General features: G+C 37.7%; 1 protein-coding gene across 2 annotated transcripts in view; it reads right to left on the bottom strand.

The window, feature by feature from the left end:
- Positions 1-5,458: 5,458 nt before the first annotated feature.
- Positions 5,459-19,456, bottom strand: part of scara5 (scavenger receptor class A, member 5 (putative)) — an 87,106-nt gene continuing 73,108 nt past the window's right edge. For both annotated transcript variants that reach the window (XM_006625751.3, XM_015343771.2), the window contains exons 8-9: positions 18,820-19,008; positions 5,459-8,263 (exon numbers count right to left, since the gene is read on the bottom strand). In XM_006625751.3, coding sequence (XP_006625814.1) covers positions 8,130-8,263; positions 18,820-19,008 — 323 coding nt within the window. In that variant the 3' untranslated portion in view covers positions 5,459-8,129. The remainder of the gene's footprint in view (positions 8,264-18,819; positions 19,009-19,456) is intronic.

Raw genomic sequence — 19,456 nt, forward strand, 5'->3', positions numbered from 1 at the left:
AACGAGAAAAAAAAGAAGTGTTTTTATTGTGCAAAGAAGTTTAGAGTGATTAAAGAATAGCAACAAATTTAGACCGGATTTTCCAAAAGTAGACGGTGCAGGAAACACTCAACACTAAAAAACAATATGTAATAAAGTCAGGTTCAGGGCGCTTTTTACAGGAGTTAAAAGAGGTCTTTTGTCTAAAATGTCTATATAGATTTATAAAAGCTTGTTCTTCCTCACATCTAAGTAATAATAGTCATTTTCACCAAAAGAGGGCAGCACTCGTCTAGGTATCAAAATATTTTAACATGATTTTCTACCATTTCTGAACACTTGCGCAGTAATTCTTAACTGGTGGGCAAAAGTAGTTACTGTTTTATGAGTACAACAGTAATTGTCATTGCATGTAACTACCTTCAACTCGACTACAAGAATAAAAACACAGGATTAATTGCACTCAACCAATATTCTTTTTCCTCAATTACCATTGCTAAAGCAAATTACAAACTCCGGGTTTCAAAGAATATTACAGTGTATCATTGTCTTGAAGTCAGAAGCCACAAGTCAGGTACCTTATACGTCGTAGTAAGAAAATGTTTTGTATTGCAGAAGATAGCATTTGCCCAGCGCAAGCTGAAAAAGAGAGGCCAATGCTAGGGTTTCTAGCATGAAATGGATTAGACTGGCTAATAGGCGTGTGGGACTCAAGCTCTGACCTGCCGGTATTGGTTTCTAGAGGAGTGGGATACTACCTGGCAAGGCAGCAATGTAGCTTCTTATCACAGTCAAAAGAGAAGCAGTTTGGACAAAAGAAGTTCAGTCACAAGTACAACCTCGTGTCCTAAGAACTGCAGACAGACCAGCTGCTACTGTCAGAGATGCCAGATTCTAGAGGATATAAGAAAACAGGATCAGTCAGGAGAAGAGTAGCGAAGAGAAGAGTGAGAGGTAAAGAAACACCAAGAGTGTGGAAAATTTTAAAAGTGGCAGAGAGAAGATTTGAGTTTAGTGTTGAAAAAATGTTTGTGAAAAGAAAGAGCACTGGTTAAGGCAGAGTACGTCTAAGCCTAGTGATGAAACAGTATAAGAGAAAGATATCTGGGTGTCAGAGAATCAGAATAAATACCCCATTGCCTAGAGTAAAAGAGTTTGTGAGAAGATAGTGAAAGAGAGTTTGATGTGTGATGAAAAAAGAACAGGAAAGAGTCCTCTCCGTTTTTCCTAGAAGGGATCAGTAAAAGCGACTGAGGATGCTGGTGAAGGCCCAAACAAAATAGTTGAGAAAAGGCAGGCCACTTTGCATACCAAAAGATAAGGTAACATGCTGTGTAGTTTATAGTGTGGATGAGAAATGTAAACAATGTATTTTTCATAAATTCTCATTATTTTTTAAGTAGGCCATGAACATTGTGACACATACAGGTCAGTTTCAAGAGGTATGTATATCTGTATATCTGAGATAAGATCACTTTATTGGCCATACAATTTCTTGTATTAGGAATTTGTATTTTTGCATACCCCAACTTGGTCTCCATGAGACACACAGACAGGGAGAGAAGCTTGGGGTCAGAGCACAGGGTCAGCCATTTATACAGCACCCCTGGAGCAGTTGGGGTTAAGGGCCTTGCTCAGGGGCACAACAGAGTAAGATTTATCTGCCAGCCGTGGGATACAAACCGGCACCCTTCCAGCCACGGGTGCAGACCCTTAGCTACAGAGCCACCGCACCGCCATGAATCCTGGCTAGAGATCATCTGTCATATATCTTTTGACAGAACCAGAGATATCTACCAATGAATCATAATCTGTCACACAAGGTGACCATACACATGATGACTACGACCACCTGTGGTGAACTGATTTAAAAGTTCTAGCACACACAGTTGGGATGATCTCTGAAATCCTGACAGCTTGTCAACCAACTATTGATGTGACTGTGCTGTCTGAACCACACCTGAAAGTAACTGCAGGAATGAAACACTGTACATAACCAGATTTGTCTCCTAGACTTCATATGCAATAAGAGACATTTTGTGACAAGCTTCCAATTGTAATTTCAGCTGGAAGGTCAAGAAACGAGGAGGATGATTAGAGGATACCTATAGGCCAAAGACAACTTTCAAAGAGCTACAGTCCTTTATGCTCAAGACTGTGGCTCAAAGTGAACAAAGTGTGTATGTGACAACAATATCCCAACATCTCCACAATTTTGGCCTAAATGTCAGGTTGGCAAGAAGGAAGCCATCACTCAGAAAAACTCACCTTGAATCCCATTTAACTTACTTAGCCATGTGGTAAAAAAGTTTTGGGTTTTATTAAATAAAATAGGACTTTTATTTTTATTTGTAAATCAAAGTGGGACATTTTGCACTAACCCAACACAACATCCAACCCATGAGCACCATCCCTACTGTGAAGCATGGTGGTAGGAGCATCATGTTATGGGGGCATTTCTTATCGGTAGGGTCTGTGAAACTTGTCAGGAAAAATGGGAAAACAAATTGAGCAAACTACAGAAAAGTCCTTGAGGAAAACCTGTTGCCTCCGGCAAAATAGCTGAAACTGGGATAGATGTTCATCTGTCAACATGACTTAAAGCACACAGCCAACCCTGCACTGGCATGATTTGAAGACTGCTGTCCATCAGTGCAAGAAAAACTTGATAGAGCTTGAACAGCTTTGTAAAGAAGAATTTCAGTTTTTTATTTCCATCCATTCATACAGGGTTTAGTGTTGGGATCATTGCATTTTATTATTTGTCTTCAGTTTCATTGTTATGCAGATGATGCTCAGATTTATCGTAAAACATCTTCCCACTCTGATATTTTGCCTCCGTCACTTATTCTTGTCCACATGGCATCAAACTGTGGTTGACATCAAATTCCCTGAAGCTATATAGTGAAATAGTGAAAGAGAGAAATTTCACTGGTGGGCTGATGTAAAAAAAACCTGAGATCTTCACAGTAATGGTGGGTGGCTTCTCCATTCACTTGTCAACTGTTGTCAGGAATAATAATAATAATAATAATAATAATAATAATAATAATAATAATAATAATAATAATAATAATAATAGTCAACTTACAGTAAAACAATATTGATTAAATTATTTCCTACAGTACCTAAAAAGAAAATTATTGAATGAAAAGAGCAGAACAGTGGAATAGACCTATACAGATGTATAGTCTGTGCTATTGCTGCCTTTTGTCAGGATCTGATCACAGTGATTCCCTGGCCAGTTTGCTCAACTAGTGTATACAGTATAACTATATTGCTCAACAAGATAGCAGCTATACACCTAAAGTACCAGCTTTGACATTAATATCAACCTTATCTGGAAGCCCCAGAGTCTCTGGCATCTAGTGGATTCTCTCTCCAGGAGGATAACATGACAACTCAGGCATTTATTCAGACAGTTTTGATCAATATGTCTGCACAGTACCGGCTGGTTATCTCTAACAAGCAGCTCACATTATGCTGATTTCTGGAAATCCCCCTCTGCACTTTTCAGACAATCCCCAACAAACTCCCTATGGATCAACATTTCTTATTTCATTTTCCCAAACAGGCACAAGTTAGTCACTAACAATTATCTGAGTACATTAGTAAAACACCACAGTCAAAAACATAACGGTGCAATTCAGAAACCATACTTTTTTAACTTATGTTTGTTTAACTCATGACTTGTTCTGATATTTAATGAAACTCAGATTTTGTGATCTGATTTTGTTGTGCTATTTGCATTTTTTCAGGTTGTGAAAATGAGCATTTAGGAAGGGCATACATAACACTCTTACTGTGAAATATGCGTGCGTATTTAAAAAGTATGTTGCACATACTGTATAGTACAGCACAAAGAGTAAGTGCCTTCACTTTCTATATGTTAGGCTGACAACACAAACACAGGGAGAGGGTAAAGAAGAAGATGAAACTCACATACTGTATATCAATCACAGGGTCCTTATAATGTGGTCATTATGTAAAAGAATGAAGGTGGCGAAATGTTTGAAAAGTTATGGAAAATTTGAGAATGCGACTAAAACATTTGTGTTGATTTACAAAACCAGCACTTTCTTTGTGGTGTAATAAGATGAATTGACTCTCATGGTTTATTTTCCAATTCGGTCATTTAGAGAGTTTAAAGCTGGTGCAATGCAAATATTATATCTTCAACTGTGTCTGATGAGGACTCTCATGCTATCCAAAAATGAATTACTCAGATGTGCTGGTTTACTTTGAAGAGCTGCTTCAGAAATGTCAATATAATGAAGCAGATCCTTAAATGTTGTTCTTTAACCAAACTGATATGTAATTCCATTGCCCTCACTTGTTATATGTTAGACTGTTGTACTTTTTAGCACAAGCAACACTGACAAATAAAACAGGTCATTAACTATTGCCTGCAAGACAAAATAACAGTGCTCTGTCATAATTCACTGCTTCTATTTAGGTAATTAAAAGGGAACTTTTTTCTGTTCTTTTGTAAGAAAACACCTTGAAAATATTACACCTAACATAAGGATCATTTCAAGAGTACTTGAAATACTACATAACAATGTCCACATGTGATGAAAGTTAGAGGGCCCTGATTTATTTATCATATGTATGTTGCCATTCTATTAGAACTCCCATTTTTGCAGACAAGCAAATTCCGTTCCATCACAGCTGCATTCTCTGCAACTCTTTCTGCAAAACAAAGGCTGCAAAGGACAAATTAATATCAGAGAAAAACGATAACTCTTTCTTTAGGCTTTAATCCAACTGCTATCTGTGAGTCATTATAAAATAAATGTCTCCTTTAGTGCTGATCTTATCCAGGGCCTGATTTAAACCTCTGTGGATTAGTTTAGGTAGGTTTGTTTCAAAGACACACTAAAACTCAGTACATCTAATATGTAAAAATTAACTTTTGTGTATGTGACCGTGGAAACGTAGGTCTGAACAATGGTCAGCATTTTTCTCAATGAAATGAAAGGGAATGCTTGTGTGTGCTTCTCCATAAAGAAAAGAAACAGTTCATAAATCTCTGCCACTCCGATCAGTGAGCCCCATCACACATTGCACATACAGGCCTCATTAACTTGGTTCTTTGAAATCATGCCACAAAAAACAGTGTTGTTCACCATTTCTCTATAAGCTTTGGATGCCAGAAAAGCAGTACCCATTGTTTTGGACTCGCAATATTCTCAATAGGAGTTTTTATTGGTCACCTCTCAGATGCAAAAATATGTTTTGATCAGTAACTTAACCTGGAGTCATAGAGGGAGCCATAACTAATAATAAAATAACACCGGAGTGTCTGGCAACAGAAATGCAAACAAAGCCTATTCCAAATGTCCTGTTTTCCAATGGCCTTTTAATATAAAGTAATAACATTAGTTTATTGTCTGAACTGTATGCCTATTCAACATTTTGTTTACAAACTGTACCTCTAATTGAAATCCATAGTTATTCACATATATGAGGACTGAAACCGGTTATAAAATTAACTTTATTCTGGTGAATTCTTTCATTCCTTACACATTAGTTACTTTTCTTCATCCTTTTCATATTTTGAAATTTGATATCCATCACTGTTGTACTGTGATTTACCAGCCTTTATTAATAACAAAATAAAAACATGTATTTACTGTTGAGACCACACCAGGAAGTGGTAAACATCTGCATTACTGATTTTCATTAATTATACTGAAACGTTCCCATCTCTATTCTTCATGTGGAAAAAGAAAAATTCTGTAAATGTTTAACATTCGCCAACACCAAAATACTTGATTACCTGCATTACAGCCTGCTTTAAAATGTAATTGCTTGAACTATAAGAAAAAATACAAATAATTTGCTGTGTCTCTGTTCACAATGGGCAAAGCAAGTGTATTAATTAAGGTATATTTTGTTTTCTGTCCATAGTATAAAAGGTACCTTTTTGAAACATATACAGTATATTTTATCACTTGTATTGTCTTCTTCAGTCATAGCCCTTTTGCTGTTAAGATACAGATCTCTAAGTACAAAGATACAATTTCATATATTTATAGTTCACTAAGAAGGTTTATTATGGTGTTGGAAGCTATTCAGGCTCTTAAATAACCTGTTTCTTGCAAAATCATTTTCATGATCAAGAGGGATAACAGAAAAACTCCAAAACCATTAACAAAATTATAATTAAATTGTAAAACAATAGCAATAATGTTACTCCAATGGTATTCTCATGACATTAAATTGAAATCTAAAAAAGAAAAAAAAAGTAATGGATTATGTAACAGCTATTAAAATATCTTTACTTGCAATTAGGAGAGTACATGTTTTCACTCAGATTTCTTTAAAAACCAAATACAAATGCATTAAGAACAAGACAAAAAATTAAAGCAGCACAGGAAAATTCCCAAGGCATTACCACTTGGAAAGAGGATATCCATAACAAAAAGTAAAACAATGAAAGACTTTATTGAAAATATTCAGGAAAGAAAAGTCACTGGTCCTTAATTTCCCTATGGATAAATTATGGGCATACTGCCCAGTCTATAATTAATGACACTGATGGGCAATTTGCCCAAATGGAAAACCAGGCCTACTGTCTTCGGCTATTAGGCTTTGTACACAGAAACATCTCTTAAATTGGCAAAAGAAAAAACATGATGAGCACAAAAAGAAGTGAAATACATGCAGAAATGAACGACGCTGGAATGATGAATTTGATTGGTGAAATCTTTTTTCAGAAAGACAAGGCGTCCAGCACTTGTATTTATTTTTAAATTTAAAAAGTATCCCCTTGTAGCCTGACCTCATCAGTTCTCAGATGCTAAGCATGGCCATGGTCAGTACCAAGAGGAGAGACCTCTGAGGAAAAGGTGCAATAAGTGGTGTTGGTGCAGTAGTGGATGGAAGTCTTCCCATTAGACCAGAAATTTGAAAACTGTTATCCCAGTAAGGTGACCAGGGACACTGTGCTGTAGGAGCTGCTATCCCTTGAATGAGATGTTAAACCAAGGTCCTGACGACATGGTTTTTAAAGATACCATTGTTCTGTCCTTCCACCCTTGCCTTGAAGAAACTAAATTTACACTGTGTTGTTGGAGGTGACATCCTTTGGATAAGATGTTAGGCTGAAGTGAACACTTTTTGATGAGTCTGGGCCTATACAGTCTGGCCCTCCAAAAGTTTGGCGAAAGTTTTCATCCCTTCTAAAGCAGATGAAGTTGGTCTCCTCCAAAATGACCAGCACTCAGCCTTTGGGAACTATTAACTAAAATTATTAATTAGCAAAACTAGGAAAAAAATACATTTGTTGCCAATGGCAACAAAGTTCTTCTCATTTGTAAACTTTTTGATGTACCTTTTAAACTGAATTGATTTTTTGGAGAATATAAACACTTTCAGATAATCTTGGCTATATATTTTTTATATTTTGACTGTATAAGAATCATAATTACTGTAAATGCAAGTTTAGATTAAACAACTCTATTTAGACCTCAACAATGTACAAATATAATGATTGATAATCTAGAGAGTAGTTAAATCAATTACTGTATGTTTTTGATTTCCTCTTGAGGTAATCTGGTCCTGGTTTTGTTATACTAATACGTTTATAGTGTGTTTTTTTTGTTTCAAGAGCTTTAATTCTGAACCTTCAGAAAATCAAGTTGATTTCAAGTATTTGTAATGTGAATAACTGCCTATTAACTTCAACTACATACACTATATTACAATGTGAAGTCCAATTTACGGCACTTTTTCTTCAAATATTTGCTTTTTGTTTTTCTGCATGTAAAACCAAACCCCTATGTTCTAACTGACTATTTATTCATGGGCTCTAGCTTTCAAGATGAAAACCACCCAAATGTTTTTAAATTTCTTATATGACTTACAGGTTTGTTACAATTAAAATTCGGCAATGAGAAGTTCAAATTATCCAGAAAGCCTGCTGGGCCCAGAAACAGAAATTACATGAATGGCGATTATAAATCTCATTGAAGTCATTGCATAAATATTTTTCAGTTAGGTTGGTATTTCCTTTTCCATTTGGTCCATAATTTCTCCTTTTCTAATCTTGTTTCTCCATAGATAACTATTATCTATTGAACATGGGTGGATGATACGTCACTTTGGTTCAATGTGTTGGTTATTGGTCATCTGTTGTTCATGAATTAAGGGTTACAGGTGACACCAGCATCCTCCACATGACCACAGTTAGTTTTTCCCCATCCAGAAAATCTGCACTGTTGGATTGAGTCCTCTGTCCCTATGCAGGCAACATCATCCATCCATATCATGCCAGAACCTGGGAGATAAAACAGATTTTAAGTATATCAAAAACAAAATAAAACCCAACTGGAAAACAAGAACCCTGAAGGGTTCCATATTTCTGCAAAATTTTGGTTGATGAGAAACATCCTTTCTGATGCTCTGAAAAATGCATACATTCAAAGAGACAAATAAAGTAACAAAGTTGTAGGTCGTATAAAAACGGAATCGCTTTTTTCTTCCAAAAATAAAATGGATGTAGTTGGTTTTTAATAATTAGTCTAGAAGGAAGTGATTTGGGCATCTGCTCCAACTTAAGTACTTTAGGTCACTTAAAAATATATTACAATGGGAGACGTGCCGCAAGCCTTTTTTTAAAGCAATAATATGAAACAGAAATCTGGCATAGTTGCTAACGGCTCTGATGTTAAATGCCTCTAATGTTAAAAGCTTCAACTCAGCACCCAATGGCTCCAGAGAGCAGACATTTTGGATAACACACTGGGCTCTGTTATTGCTTCTCTGCTATGTAAAGGCTCCATAAAGGCAGCCAAGTGCCACCAGAGAAGATATCTGGCTAAGTCATTCATCCTGAAATATTAATTACATTTAAATTGAATTTGCAAAGAGCACAGAAATATAGTGGGAATAAAATAAATTACAACTTTAAATTCTAACAGGATTAAAGAGTTAATTGCATTTCCACATTTACTTTATCCACATTTAAAGGCACAGTTTGTACATTAATTCATGGCTGTCCATCTCATGTTTATAATGTCAGTGATGGAATAATACCACTGTCATAAAAAATAGCCTTTCGGGAAGACCAACAAGGTTTTAAATAAAATCAACAAAATGTGATATTTGTGTTAATGCAGGCCCATTCCCCAATAATGTACTTTATCAGATCCGTATAAGCACTATTTTTGTGTTTTAACAACGTATGTTTCAACTGTAACAGTAACATTTGAGAAACTGTGTGTTTCTCAAGCAGGCAACCTAAGTCCTGTCATTACTTTCCAAGGAAAGAGGAGAACAAGGCAAATTAATTTCTTCTATTTTAATCTATAAAATCTACTTTAATTGTATAAGTAAAAAACAATGCATGACTCAAATATTTAACTATGAATGTGTAATCAGTACAAAGCAGTCGAGAACCTACTGTGAACTCGGCACTTTTTTTTTTAAAAAAGCTTGGTATAAAAATACTGAATACTGGTTCCACTAACTCCTCTCCCAGCAACACCCTTAGCTTTCCCTGGAGTTCTCCCATCCAAGTATTGGCTTGGCTCACTCCTGCTTAGCTTCAGTGGGTTGTGACTTGTGAATTGCATTATCATATGGTAGGGATGGTGTTACATGGCTGAAGGCTGTGGTCAGTTTCCACTGGGCATAGTGCTTTGCACTTAAACCAAAATATATACATTTTTGCCCAATAATTTGTTCTGAATTTTTCCCGCATGGTCTCAGGTCACATGCAAACTCCATGCATGCTTTTCCATGGGCTTTTCTTAGGAGCGGTTTCCATCTAGCCGCTCTCCCATAAAGGCTAAACTTGTGTAGTGTGTTACGGTTGACATCCCTCCCCTAGAGGGCACTCCATTTTACTCCTGTCAATAGTTCCCTGTGATTGTTCATATGTGTTCCAGGTGTGCCTTGTTGTCTTCTCATATTTATTCTTAGCTCCTCCAGGGCTCAGGGTTCAACATTAGGTTACGGATGTCGCGAGGCCTGCTTAGCACCAGGAAACCCTACGGCCATCTCCTGAGGGCATAGGCCTTATCCCTGACACCTCTTGTTTTCCGAGCCCGGGGTCTGGAGGACCTTGCCCCATTACCCCAGGTTCTCCATGTCCATCGTCTGTTCGTGTTTTCCCCATTCCTGGGGATTTTAACCTTGTTACGTCTCAGGACAGATCTATTGTTAATGGACTCTTGGACTGTGCCCTGACCCTCCTTTGGACCCGCTCAGATTTGGATGCCATTCTTTGTCTCCCCTGCTCACTGTCTCATGGACTGTCACTGTTATTTTGTGCACCATTAAACCCCTGTGTGTTTTCTCATACTATGCCTCCTGTTTCCTCCAGCTCTTACCGCATTGCATAGGGTCTACTACAAAACCCGACACGGACTGCAGACCCTGTCCGTAACATAGTGCTGCAGAGATCGTTGTCCTCCTATCTCAGCCATGGTAGACCAAAGTCTTTCTTTACAAGTTGCTGAGTATTAGAGAACAGCCTAGAAAGAGTCTGGGTGGATGTGTATTGTTTCCACTTTATAAAGATGGACCTGACTGTGGTCATGGGAACATTGAATACCCTAGATATGTTTTTATAACCCCCCAGATCTGTACCTCCTCACAATTCTATCAGAACTGTACAGATAGCTCTGTTCTTCTTGACAGGGTTTCTGGGCTGACATGAATCATCAACAGAGGGAGCTTACTATATAGACAGGTGTATTTCTCCTGAAATAATGTCAGCCAGTTAAACTGACAGAATCTGGACTCAATTCACATTTGAAATAAAGAAGTACCTGGGCTCAATGTGGAGTGCCAAAGTAAACAGGGGTGAATACAATGCATTTCAGTGTTTTCTTTTTTACATGTAAGCAATTTCAAGAACTTTCATTCCCCTTTGACACTTAGAGTAATTTAGGTAGATCAGCATTAGAAAATCCCACTTTCAATGTGTGACTGAGTTGCAACATAAAAAATATTTTAAAAAATGTCTGAGAGAGCAGAGCAGCAAAGGAACAAACAAAGGTTAATTTCATATAGGAAAGTAGAAAGAAGAAAAAGTACAATGTTTTGGCTGTGAAGCATCCTTCATGTACATGATCTGATTACATTGTACACAGCTGAGATTTACATTTTAATTTCACAAAAGGACAAAGACAGATAAATTGCTTTGATAATTGAACCTCTTTGCAGTTCGTTCCTGAATGATGTCAGTTCTTCTGGCAGGTTTGATTTTCATTAGTGCTACTTTACGATGCATAGAATAAGACTGTTCAAAAATCTGCATTTAATTTCCCTAATTTTGTCTACACCATGATATTTGTATTGCTACTCATCTGGAGTTCAATGACATGCAACCAGGAACTGCAGAAATAGAAATCAAAGTAATTTGACAAACAACAATGACTTAGATAATGTTCGGATGCATGACTTTGTTATATGCTGTTTGGATGCTTTTATTTAGTTGATTTGTATCAGTGCACAGTTACAGCCAACTGTGGAAGATCCCTTGTGGAAGTGTAATCAGGGACCTTCTAACAATACCTATAACCTTGTTTATGGTTAGCTTCCAGTTTAACGCCTGGAGTATTCTTCCTTCTTCATTAGCACTGGGGACCCACCTTTGTTCTCTTAACCTGCTAAAGATGACCAGAAAACTATTGTTAACATTATTACACAACACTTCTCTTTGCCTTTTTATAATACAAGGGCTACTACTACTCTTAAGACTTGCACAGTTTGTCGGGCTTTACTAACTGTGCTTATTAAGGATAGAGTGTGACTCCTCCCGTGCTCAGCTGTAAATGATTAGCTAGATTAACCCCGTAACCTCCTTCATCTGTGTTTCCCCATGTGCTGGCTGACATTCCGGCAGTTTGACGCTGTTTGTTTGTTTTAAAAATACATGACCTATGAGAGAGGTTGGCGGTGCCTGGTTTGTCCCTCCCATCCTCCCCTGTTTTCTCCATGGTTACGCATGGGCCTCTAGCGGCCATGCCGTTGCTAAAACATCCTGCCAAATCTTCACTGCTCTGTAAGAAAATGGCTAAAGATACTCTACAGAGAGGGTTTCATGGGCATTGGGATGTTTTAATCTATTTTTTAATTTTGTTTTTGTCTTTAAAAATTATGAATATGTAGGTGGATAAAGAAATATAAATGAGGCCCAATATAAAAAAGTTGTGAAAATTGTTAGGAGATAATTCACAGCAGGGAACAAGAACTACATTAGTTTTGACATATACTGTGAGAGATAAGACATCTATGGATATAGTTCAGTCTAGTGTATTTTATCATTCCAAGTATTAATGGAATGGAAATCTGCTAGACGGAAGAAGATGACAGAAAAAAATAAAATGAAAATGTTTTGGTGTGTAGACTGTCACTTTTTAAAAATAAAATCTTAGTTGCCATTTTATATCTACTATTACAGAGATGGGGCTATAAGATTAATGGGGCTTTTTAAGTCCAATAGAGAAGTGAACAAAAAAAGTCCATCTTTCAGAGTTTCAATCACTAAGTGCCTCGGTAGCACTGCTTAGGAGAGGTTCTGCTACCGAACCCCAGACAGTCTTGTGAATATTCTTTTATAGGGCTCTTAATTGGTAGTACAGGTGGTCTCAGTGATGGGAGAGCCCTGTATTCTGGCTGTTTTGGAGGAATGTTCAGAGGGCTGAGGAACGTTTTCTTTGGTGTGAGGATCTATCTGTCACGGACGTCCAAAGGGACTAACCGTGGGGAGCAGGAGAGCGGAAAAAGACCCATATGCGTAGCGGCGAGACGGGAAAAAGGCCCGGGCTCATTAGTGCAAAGAGTTCAGGAATGCAGTATAGAAACCTATGCCCTCAGGGAGCGGACGTGGGGCGCCCTGGTGCTAGGCGGGTCTCAGGACATCCGAACGTCAATGCTGAGCGAGGACAGAGTGCAAGACCCGGAAATATATAGCCCAAGGGAAAGAGAGGGACAGGAAGGACAGCAGACCGGAAACTAGGGACAGGACAGAGAAGGAGCGCCGCCTGGCTGCAGAGGGCGTGACACTATCTGCTGTGTCACAGAACCCAATCTGAAATTGCCACTATCTTTATGTTTCAATTTGCAGTAATGACTTTTGTACTGCACAGTGAGAATGAGGAAGTGCAGACAGGCTAATGTAAGTCTTCCACCCATTTGAGACATTAATCTTATCTACTGACAACCTGTAAGCGCAGCACCAATTTACAGAAGGGTTTCTACCAAGCAGATTGTCCTTCACTGAGGACACAATAAGCCCACGCGTACCTGTCAAGCCACATGAGCTGCTGTTACACCAAAAGCAAAGAGAACCTTGACTGACTAATAAATCTTTGAATCAGAATGTCTGCTGACAAATCACTTGAAGTATCCTTTTCACATCTAGTTACTAGCCTTGCTAAACCTTTAGTCTTTAGTTAGTAACATAACTACCTTTGCTAAACGTTAAGTCTTTGTTAATGTTGCCATCTGACCAGTTGGTACTGTAGTTTGGGACTAGACACTTGAAAGTGTTAACACTCTGAGGAGGCAGTCTTTGTTTCTGTGTTTCGTTGGGGTTTCGTTCTGTACTAATTAAAAGTACTCTTTCACACATTATTGTCAATTTGTTAATTGCTTGAGACTTCACCTTTTTAAAAGAGCCAACAACATCACACAACCCATCTAGTAACACCTATTGTGCAGAATTTAGGTAATGGATTTACTGGTCTGGGGTACAGTGCACTCTGGAGAAAAACAATGCTAGTATGCTAGTATGAATTTTCTACACACAACTATAATAACCAGAGAACTATTATCCCTCAAAACCAGTACTTAGTTAAAAAAGTTAGTTAAAAAAGTTAAAAGGACATTCAGTCTCTTCTAGTGAAGACCCCTTCAGTTTTGCTTTGGCTTTGTGCCTCAGGTTATTGTCCTCCTGACGTGTGAATTTCCAATTCAGTTTTAGATTACTGGATGAATTCAAGTAAACTTTGTACTGTACCATCCTTCCTCCCCCTGTCCTGACAAGATTCCCAGTCCATTTCTAATGAGAAATACCCCCGTTATGTGACCCTGCCACCACCATGCCTGACAGTTGGGACTGTGCTGAAACAGTTTTGTGTTTAGTTGGACTTGAATCAGATGTAAATTTAGAAGAAAAGTTTCTTATGTCACTTGTAGTCATAAATCCTTCTCTCAAATGTCTGTATTTTATCTTATATAAGATTTAAGATTAGTCTTCTCAGTAAAGGTTTTTTGCTCCTTAAAATACCTGTGCAGGCCAGCTTTGTAAAGAAACAAGGATGTTGTTGGTTTATGAAAAGTGACTAACATTTCAGGCATAGAACTTTGTGAATCTTTCAAAGTAACTGTTGGCTTCACTAACCCATATCGTGAATACTAGGCTAATCAGTTTGGAAGTGCAGCTTGAATTGTACTGTAAGATTACCTTTAAGTGAGAAAAAGTACCTATTTGACTTTCAAAGGAATGTAATAAAGATTGTTTCCAAAGAAAGCACTATTATTTAAAAGCTTGTGTTGTAAATGAGCCCAATCACTGTAAACTCAATGAAAATCTATAGGAAATCCCAATTAGTTTCTTGGCAGCCTCCTGAAATTTCATAAGCTTTCGCATAATTGGAATAATTCCTCTTACTCTATAGTCAGGTTCTTGGATCTTTACCTACATAGCCTGGCCTACATGATAAAATATATAATAATAATAATAATAATAATAATAATAATAATAATAATAATCTATGTATGAGTACAGTGCTATCTGCATGGAGTTTGCATGTTCTTTCAGTGTTGTTGTGGGTTTCCTCTGGGTGCTCTGGTTTCCTCTCCAAGTCCAAAGATATACTAGTAGGTTAATTGGCTAGTGGATTTAATTGGATAAATACAGGGTATTTGGATAGTATAAACACGTGAATACTATAAACTATATGTGAATGCAGCCAGCTGCCATATCTCCCTGCAACTCACAACTGGCAGCCCACTGAAGCTAAGCAGGTGTGAGCCTGGTCAGTACCTGGATGGGAGACCTCCTGGGAAAAACTAAGGTTACTGCCGGAAGAGGTGTTAGTGGGGCCAGCAGGGGGTGCTCACCCTGTGTTCCATGTGGGTCCTAATGCCCCAGTATAGTGGCGGGGATACTATACTGTAAAATCCCAGGGCGTTTCTCGTAAAGAGTAGGGGTGTAAATTGGCCTTTACCAATCATGGCCTCCTAATAATCCCCATCTATGAATTGGTTTCATTACTCTGCTCTCCTCCCCTGATGTGTGGTGAGTGTTCTGGCGCACTATGGCTGCCGTTGCATCATCCAGGTGGATGCTGCACATTGGTGGTGGAGGGTAGTCCCCATTACCCCATTACCTATTGCAAAGTGCTTTGAGTGGAGTGTCCAGAAAAGCGCTATATAAATGTAAGCAATTATTATTTTTATTATTACTAGTTATTATTACTAAAAAAAAACATGCAAGAAGCTGATGGAAATGCACTGAATTGTGCCTTTAGGGACATGTCAGATTATCTGAAAATCAATACATCTGAAAAAAAACCTCTCCAAAACTGGATGTTCAAGAGAAGCGATGGGTCACTTAAAATATACGTAAAGCTAGTATTTACTATCAGTTATTGGTGAGCAAATGTTTAAAATGGCAGCATTTCAGCTATAGATTTGAGCATTTAATTCATAAGACGAAGTCCAATTAAATCAGTGTACATAATTTATAGTACATTTTTAATAACGATAAATATACATAATATTAAATTAGGCATTGTAATCATGGAATTAGAGTATATCAGGGTTTTCTTGAGCTGCACCAATTGTAGTGTCATTTCCAGATGTGTGTCTAATTATTATACTGCTAGTTTAAGTATAAGCTTCTCAATGGAGTCCATGTAAATTGGGGTGTAGGAATAGCCATTGTCTACCCACCTACGCACCTTAGCACATGCTGCTACCAAAACCCTAACACTCTAACCCTATCTGCTCTACATTTGTATGCAATTGATTCAAAATGAAGATTGCTCCTGACTCAGGTCACCTCAGGGGGTATGAGCTACTGCCTACAGACACTTAATTTTGGGACTATGCAGTAACTAGATATAAGTGCGATCATATGGGACAACTGTCTGCCCCCAAAAATAGTTCTGTTGACAAGTAAAGCAATCAAATACAAAATTAAGTAAAACATAGTTCCTGAAATTTACGGTAAATTTCTCAGTTTGTTTTGATCAGTTATAGTTCCATTGGCAATCCAAGAAGAGTAATCAAGTGAGCATTGCTGTGTAGAATATTGCATTGAGTACAGTATAACTAACCTTTCTTAGGAACGGATAGGAAGGGAATGCTGGCCAGTGTAAACTAGTGATTGAAGTCTGATACAGGGCTATTGAAGGACAAAGCTAATGGCATGGAAGTTTGGGTAGCTAACACTTTTTATAGCCTTAGTTTTTCTCTTTGTAAAGATTTCAAAGGTACTCTGTGAGATGCTCACAATAGTTAAACATTCATGCTGTGAGCACATGTTGCATTTATATAACCACACATCCAGGAAAGCACTGCAAGGTATTAATTAGACTAACTGATTTTGATTTATTCCTTACTGTAAGTAGAGGACACTGTGTATTCTTCTCTTGGATGCTAAATATAAACAATTACAACAATTTCATTTATCATTCTCTTTTTAGTAAATTGACAGTTTCACTGCTAAAAGCCTGAAATTTTTCTACTTTTATGGCAATTAGGAATTTTCCAGTACTCTATTCTGGGAAAATAGCAGGCAAACATCATATTAAACCAATTAATTCTTTATTCAGTTATTTCAGTGTTAGGAGTTTTTTCCTTTTAATTACTTTTCAATCACACTGAGAATAAATATACAGTGCAAATAATCGGGGCGGAGCGGTGGCTCTGTGGCTAAAGACAGTTGGTGGTTCAAATCCCACAGCAGGCAGAGGAATCCTACTCTGTTTGGCTCCTGAGCAAGGCCCTTAACCCCAACAGCTCCAGGGGCGCTGTACAATGGCTGACCCTGTGCTCTGACCCCCAGCTTCTCCCTCTCTATCTGTCTGTCTGCGTGTCTCATGGAGAGCAAGCCGGAGTATGCGAAAAGACAATTTCCTAATGCACTTGTATATGGCTAATAACGTGATCTTATCTTAAATAAAACAATTACAAGCACAGGAATATCTATTCATGGTTACTCTGTGTTTTTCATTTCTGTATCTATTCACTGTCTACCAGTATCTACCGTGGTAAAAGGTTTCAGTTACTTGTTTCAATGATGTAAATAACTTGTGTAAACCGTTTGGATAAGCATATGTTATCCATTTATTACCATGGAAAATTCAGAATATGTGTTAACTGAGCCAAGATACCATTTAAACAATTTTACTGAAATTTATACTTTAGTTTTCTTTGTAATGAGTAGTGTTAAGTTAAAGGAAATAAACAGATATTGCATTATGTCACTTTTGGGATATTTTTGTACCATATGTACCATCTGCTTTAAATAATTTTGCTCTGAAAATAATACTAATCCCAATCGTGTTTAATGGAAGTGTGTAAATATGTATTAAAAAAAACAGTTTTAACAAAAGGAAGTCTCAAAGGCAAGTAAGATTTCATAAATTAAACTATATAATGTCATACACTCCTGTAGCAGTGCATGTTGAGCTACAGATTCTTGTACAGAAGAAGTGCAGACTAAATATTGTACAAATACATAATAAAATCTAACCATAAACATATTGTGCATATATGCAAAAATATTGTATACATATATACATGTAATACATGGCAGTTTTACAGAAAAAATATAATGATAATTGTATGTTGAAAGGTTTAAGTTTAATCATGCAATACAAAGCTAAACGCCATTGGGAAAATCTTTCTTCCTGTTTTTCCACAGAGGTGTTCTGGAATCAGAATTGAACACAATCCAGAAAAAGCAGATGAATAAAAAATGTTTTCCTTCAATGCAATCCTTCAGATAAATACACCTCTGCAGTTCCTGAGTAGTTTGCGTCAGACTTTATACCTTTTCTCAGGTTCTGAGAAATTTCTCGACATTCCTGTTTATTCGGTGGTGTTTAATTATTATTATCCAAGCCTCAGAACTTTAGTGGGGGTAAAGTGGTGAATGCCTCCAGTCATTTTCTGTACACATACAGTCATGCTCGTTCTGGCTGAGACTGCAGGGTGAGGTACAGTAGCTGAGGCACAGCCGCCAGTGATTTCATCAACCTGTCTCCCTTCTCTGGCTGCAACGCACTGAGTTCCCATTTCCCTAGCAAGCCAATGCACCAAATAAGCCTATGTGTGGGGCTACCAAGCTTGCCTGTTTCTCAGTAATTGGGTTCTCTACATTCCTGAATCACACTCCAAATCCCACTTTGGGAGTGCAATATTACACATAAACAGTTCTTTTGCTGAGTAATTAATTCCATTCATTCAGTCATCCATTTTCTTACCGCGGCCCATCTTATTCTGGGCCGCGGCGAAACCAGAACCTATCCGGGCAAGCAAGGGGTGCAAGGCAGGATACACCCTGGATGGGAGGCCAGTCCATTCCAGGGAACACACAGACACAAATACAGAGATGCACACACTCATACAGGGCCAATTTTCCCAGAAGCCATTTAACCTGCCAGTATGTCTTTGGACAGTGGGCAGAAACTGGAGCACAGGGAGGAAGCCCACACAAACATAGGAGAGTACATACAAACTCCACACAGACAGCACCACAGGTAGCAATAGAACCCTGGGCCCCAGTGCTACGAGGTAGCATGCCACACTTAAATGTTTTATTCCTTTTTTTTAGTTTAGAAGTTATATAAACCATTTCTTACTTACCTTGCCCAAACCTTGCTGTCTTATGAATCTCTTTAGCTCCCTTGTATCCCAGCATCCTGCAGACTACATCTCCATCCTTTTTGTCCCAGACATCATCACAGACAGTGCCCCAGCGCTTTTCATGGTAAACCTCCACCCTCCCCTCGTGAGGCCCAGATCCATTCACCAGCCGGATTATGTCTTCTTGCACTGGACAGACAACAGAGTGCAAACACACTGAGATATTGAGCAAGTGAACAAGAATCTCTTTAAAAGAAACATGGCTGACTTGTCTTTTAATGATGGAAACCACCTGAAAATGTGACTAAGATGTTATTTTAACAGCATTTTAACTTTTTAGGATTTTTTGCATAAAAAACACTAAACATAAATTTACCAACTGTTCTTCGTTGTCCTTAAGGTATTTGGTGTATTTAAATTTAATAGCTTGAATATTTGGATGAACACCTTTTCTTTTCTGGGTTTGGCCTCAAACCTGTTCTATATTTAGTGTTTAGTATGAAAGTGTTTTGAAATGGATTGGAAAATACTTTTTAACTCTATGAAACTTTATTTACCTTATTATCGGCCGGATAATGTCATACTTCAAACAGACTGTTAATCTCAAGTTTTTTTTCAATCCAGTGAAAAAAAAACA

This window comes from Lepisosteus oculatus, chromosome 2 (genome assembly GCF_040954835.1).
Source record: "Lepisosteus oculatus isolate fLepOcu1 chromosome 2, fLepOcu1.hap2, whole genome shotgun sequence".
NCBI classification, from domain to species: domain Eukaryota; kingdom Metazoa; phylum Chordata; class Actinopteri; order Semionotiformes; family Lepisosteidae; genus Lepisosteus; species Lepisosteus oculatus.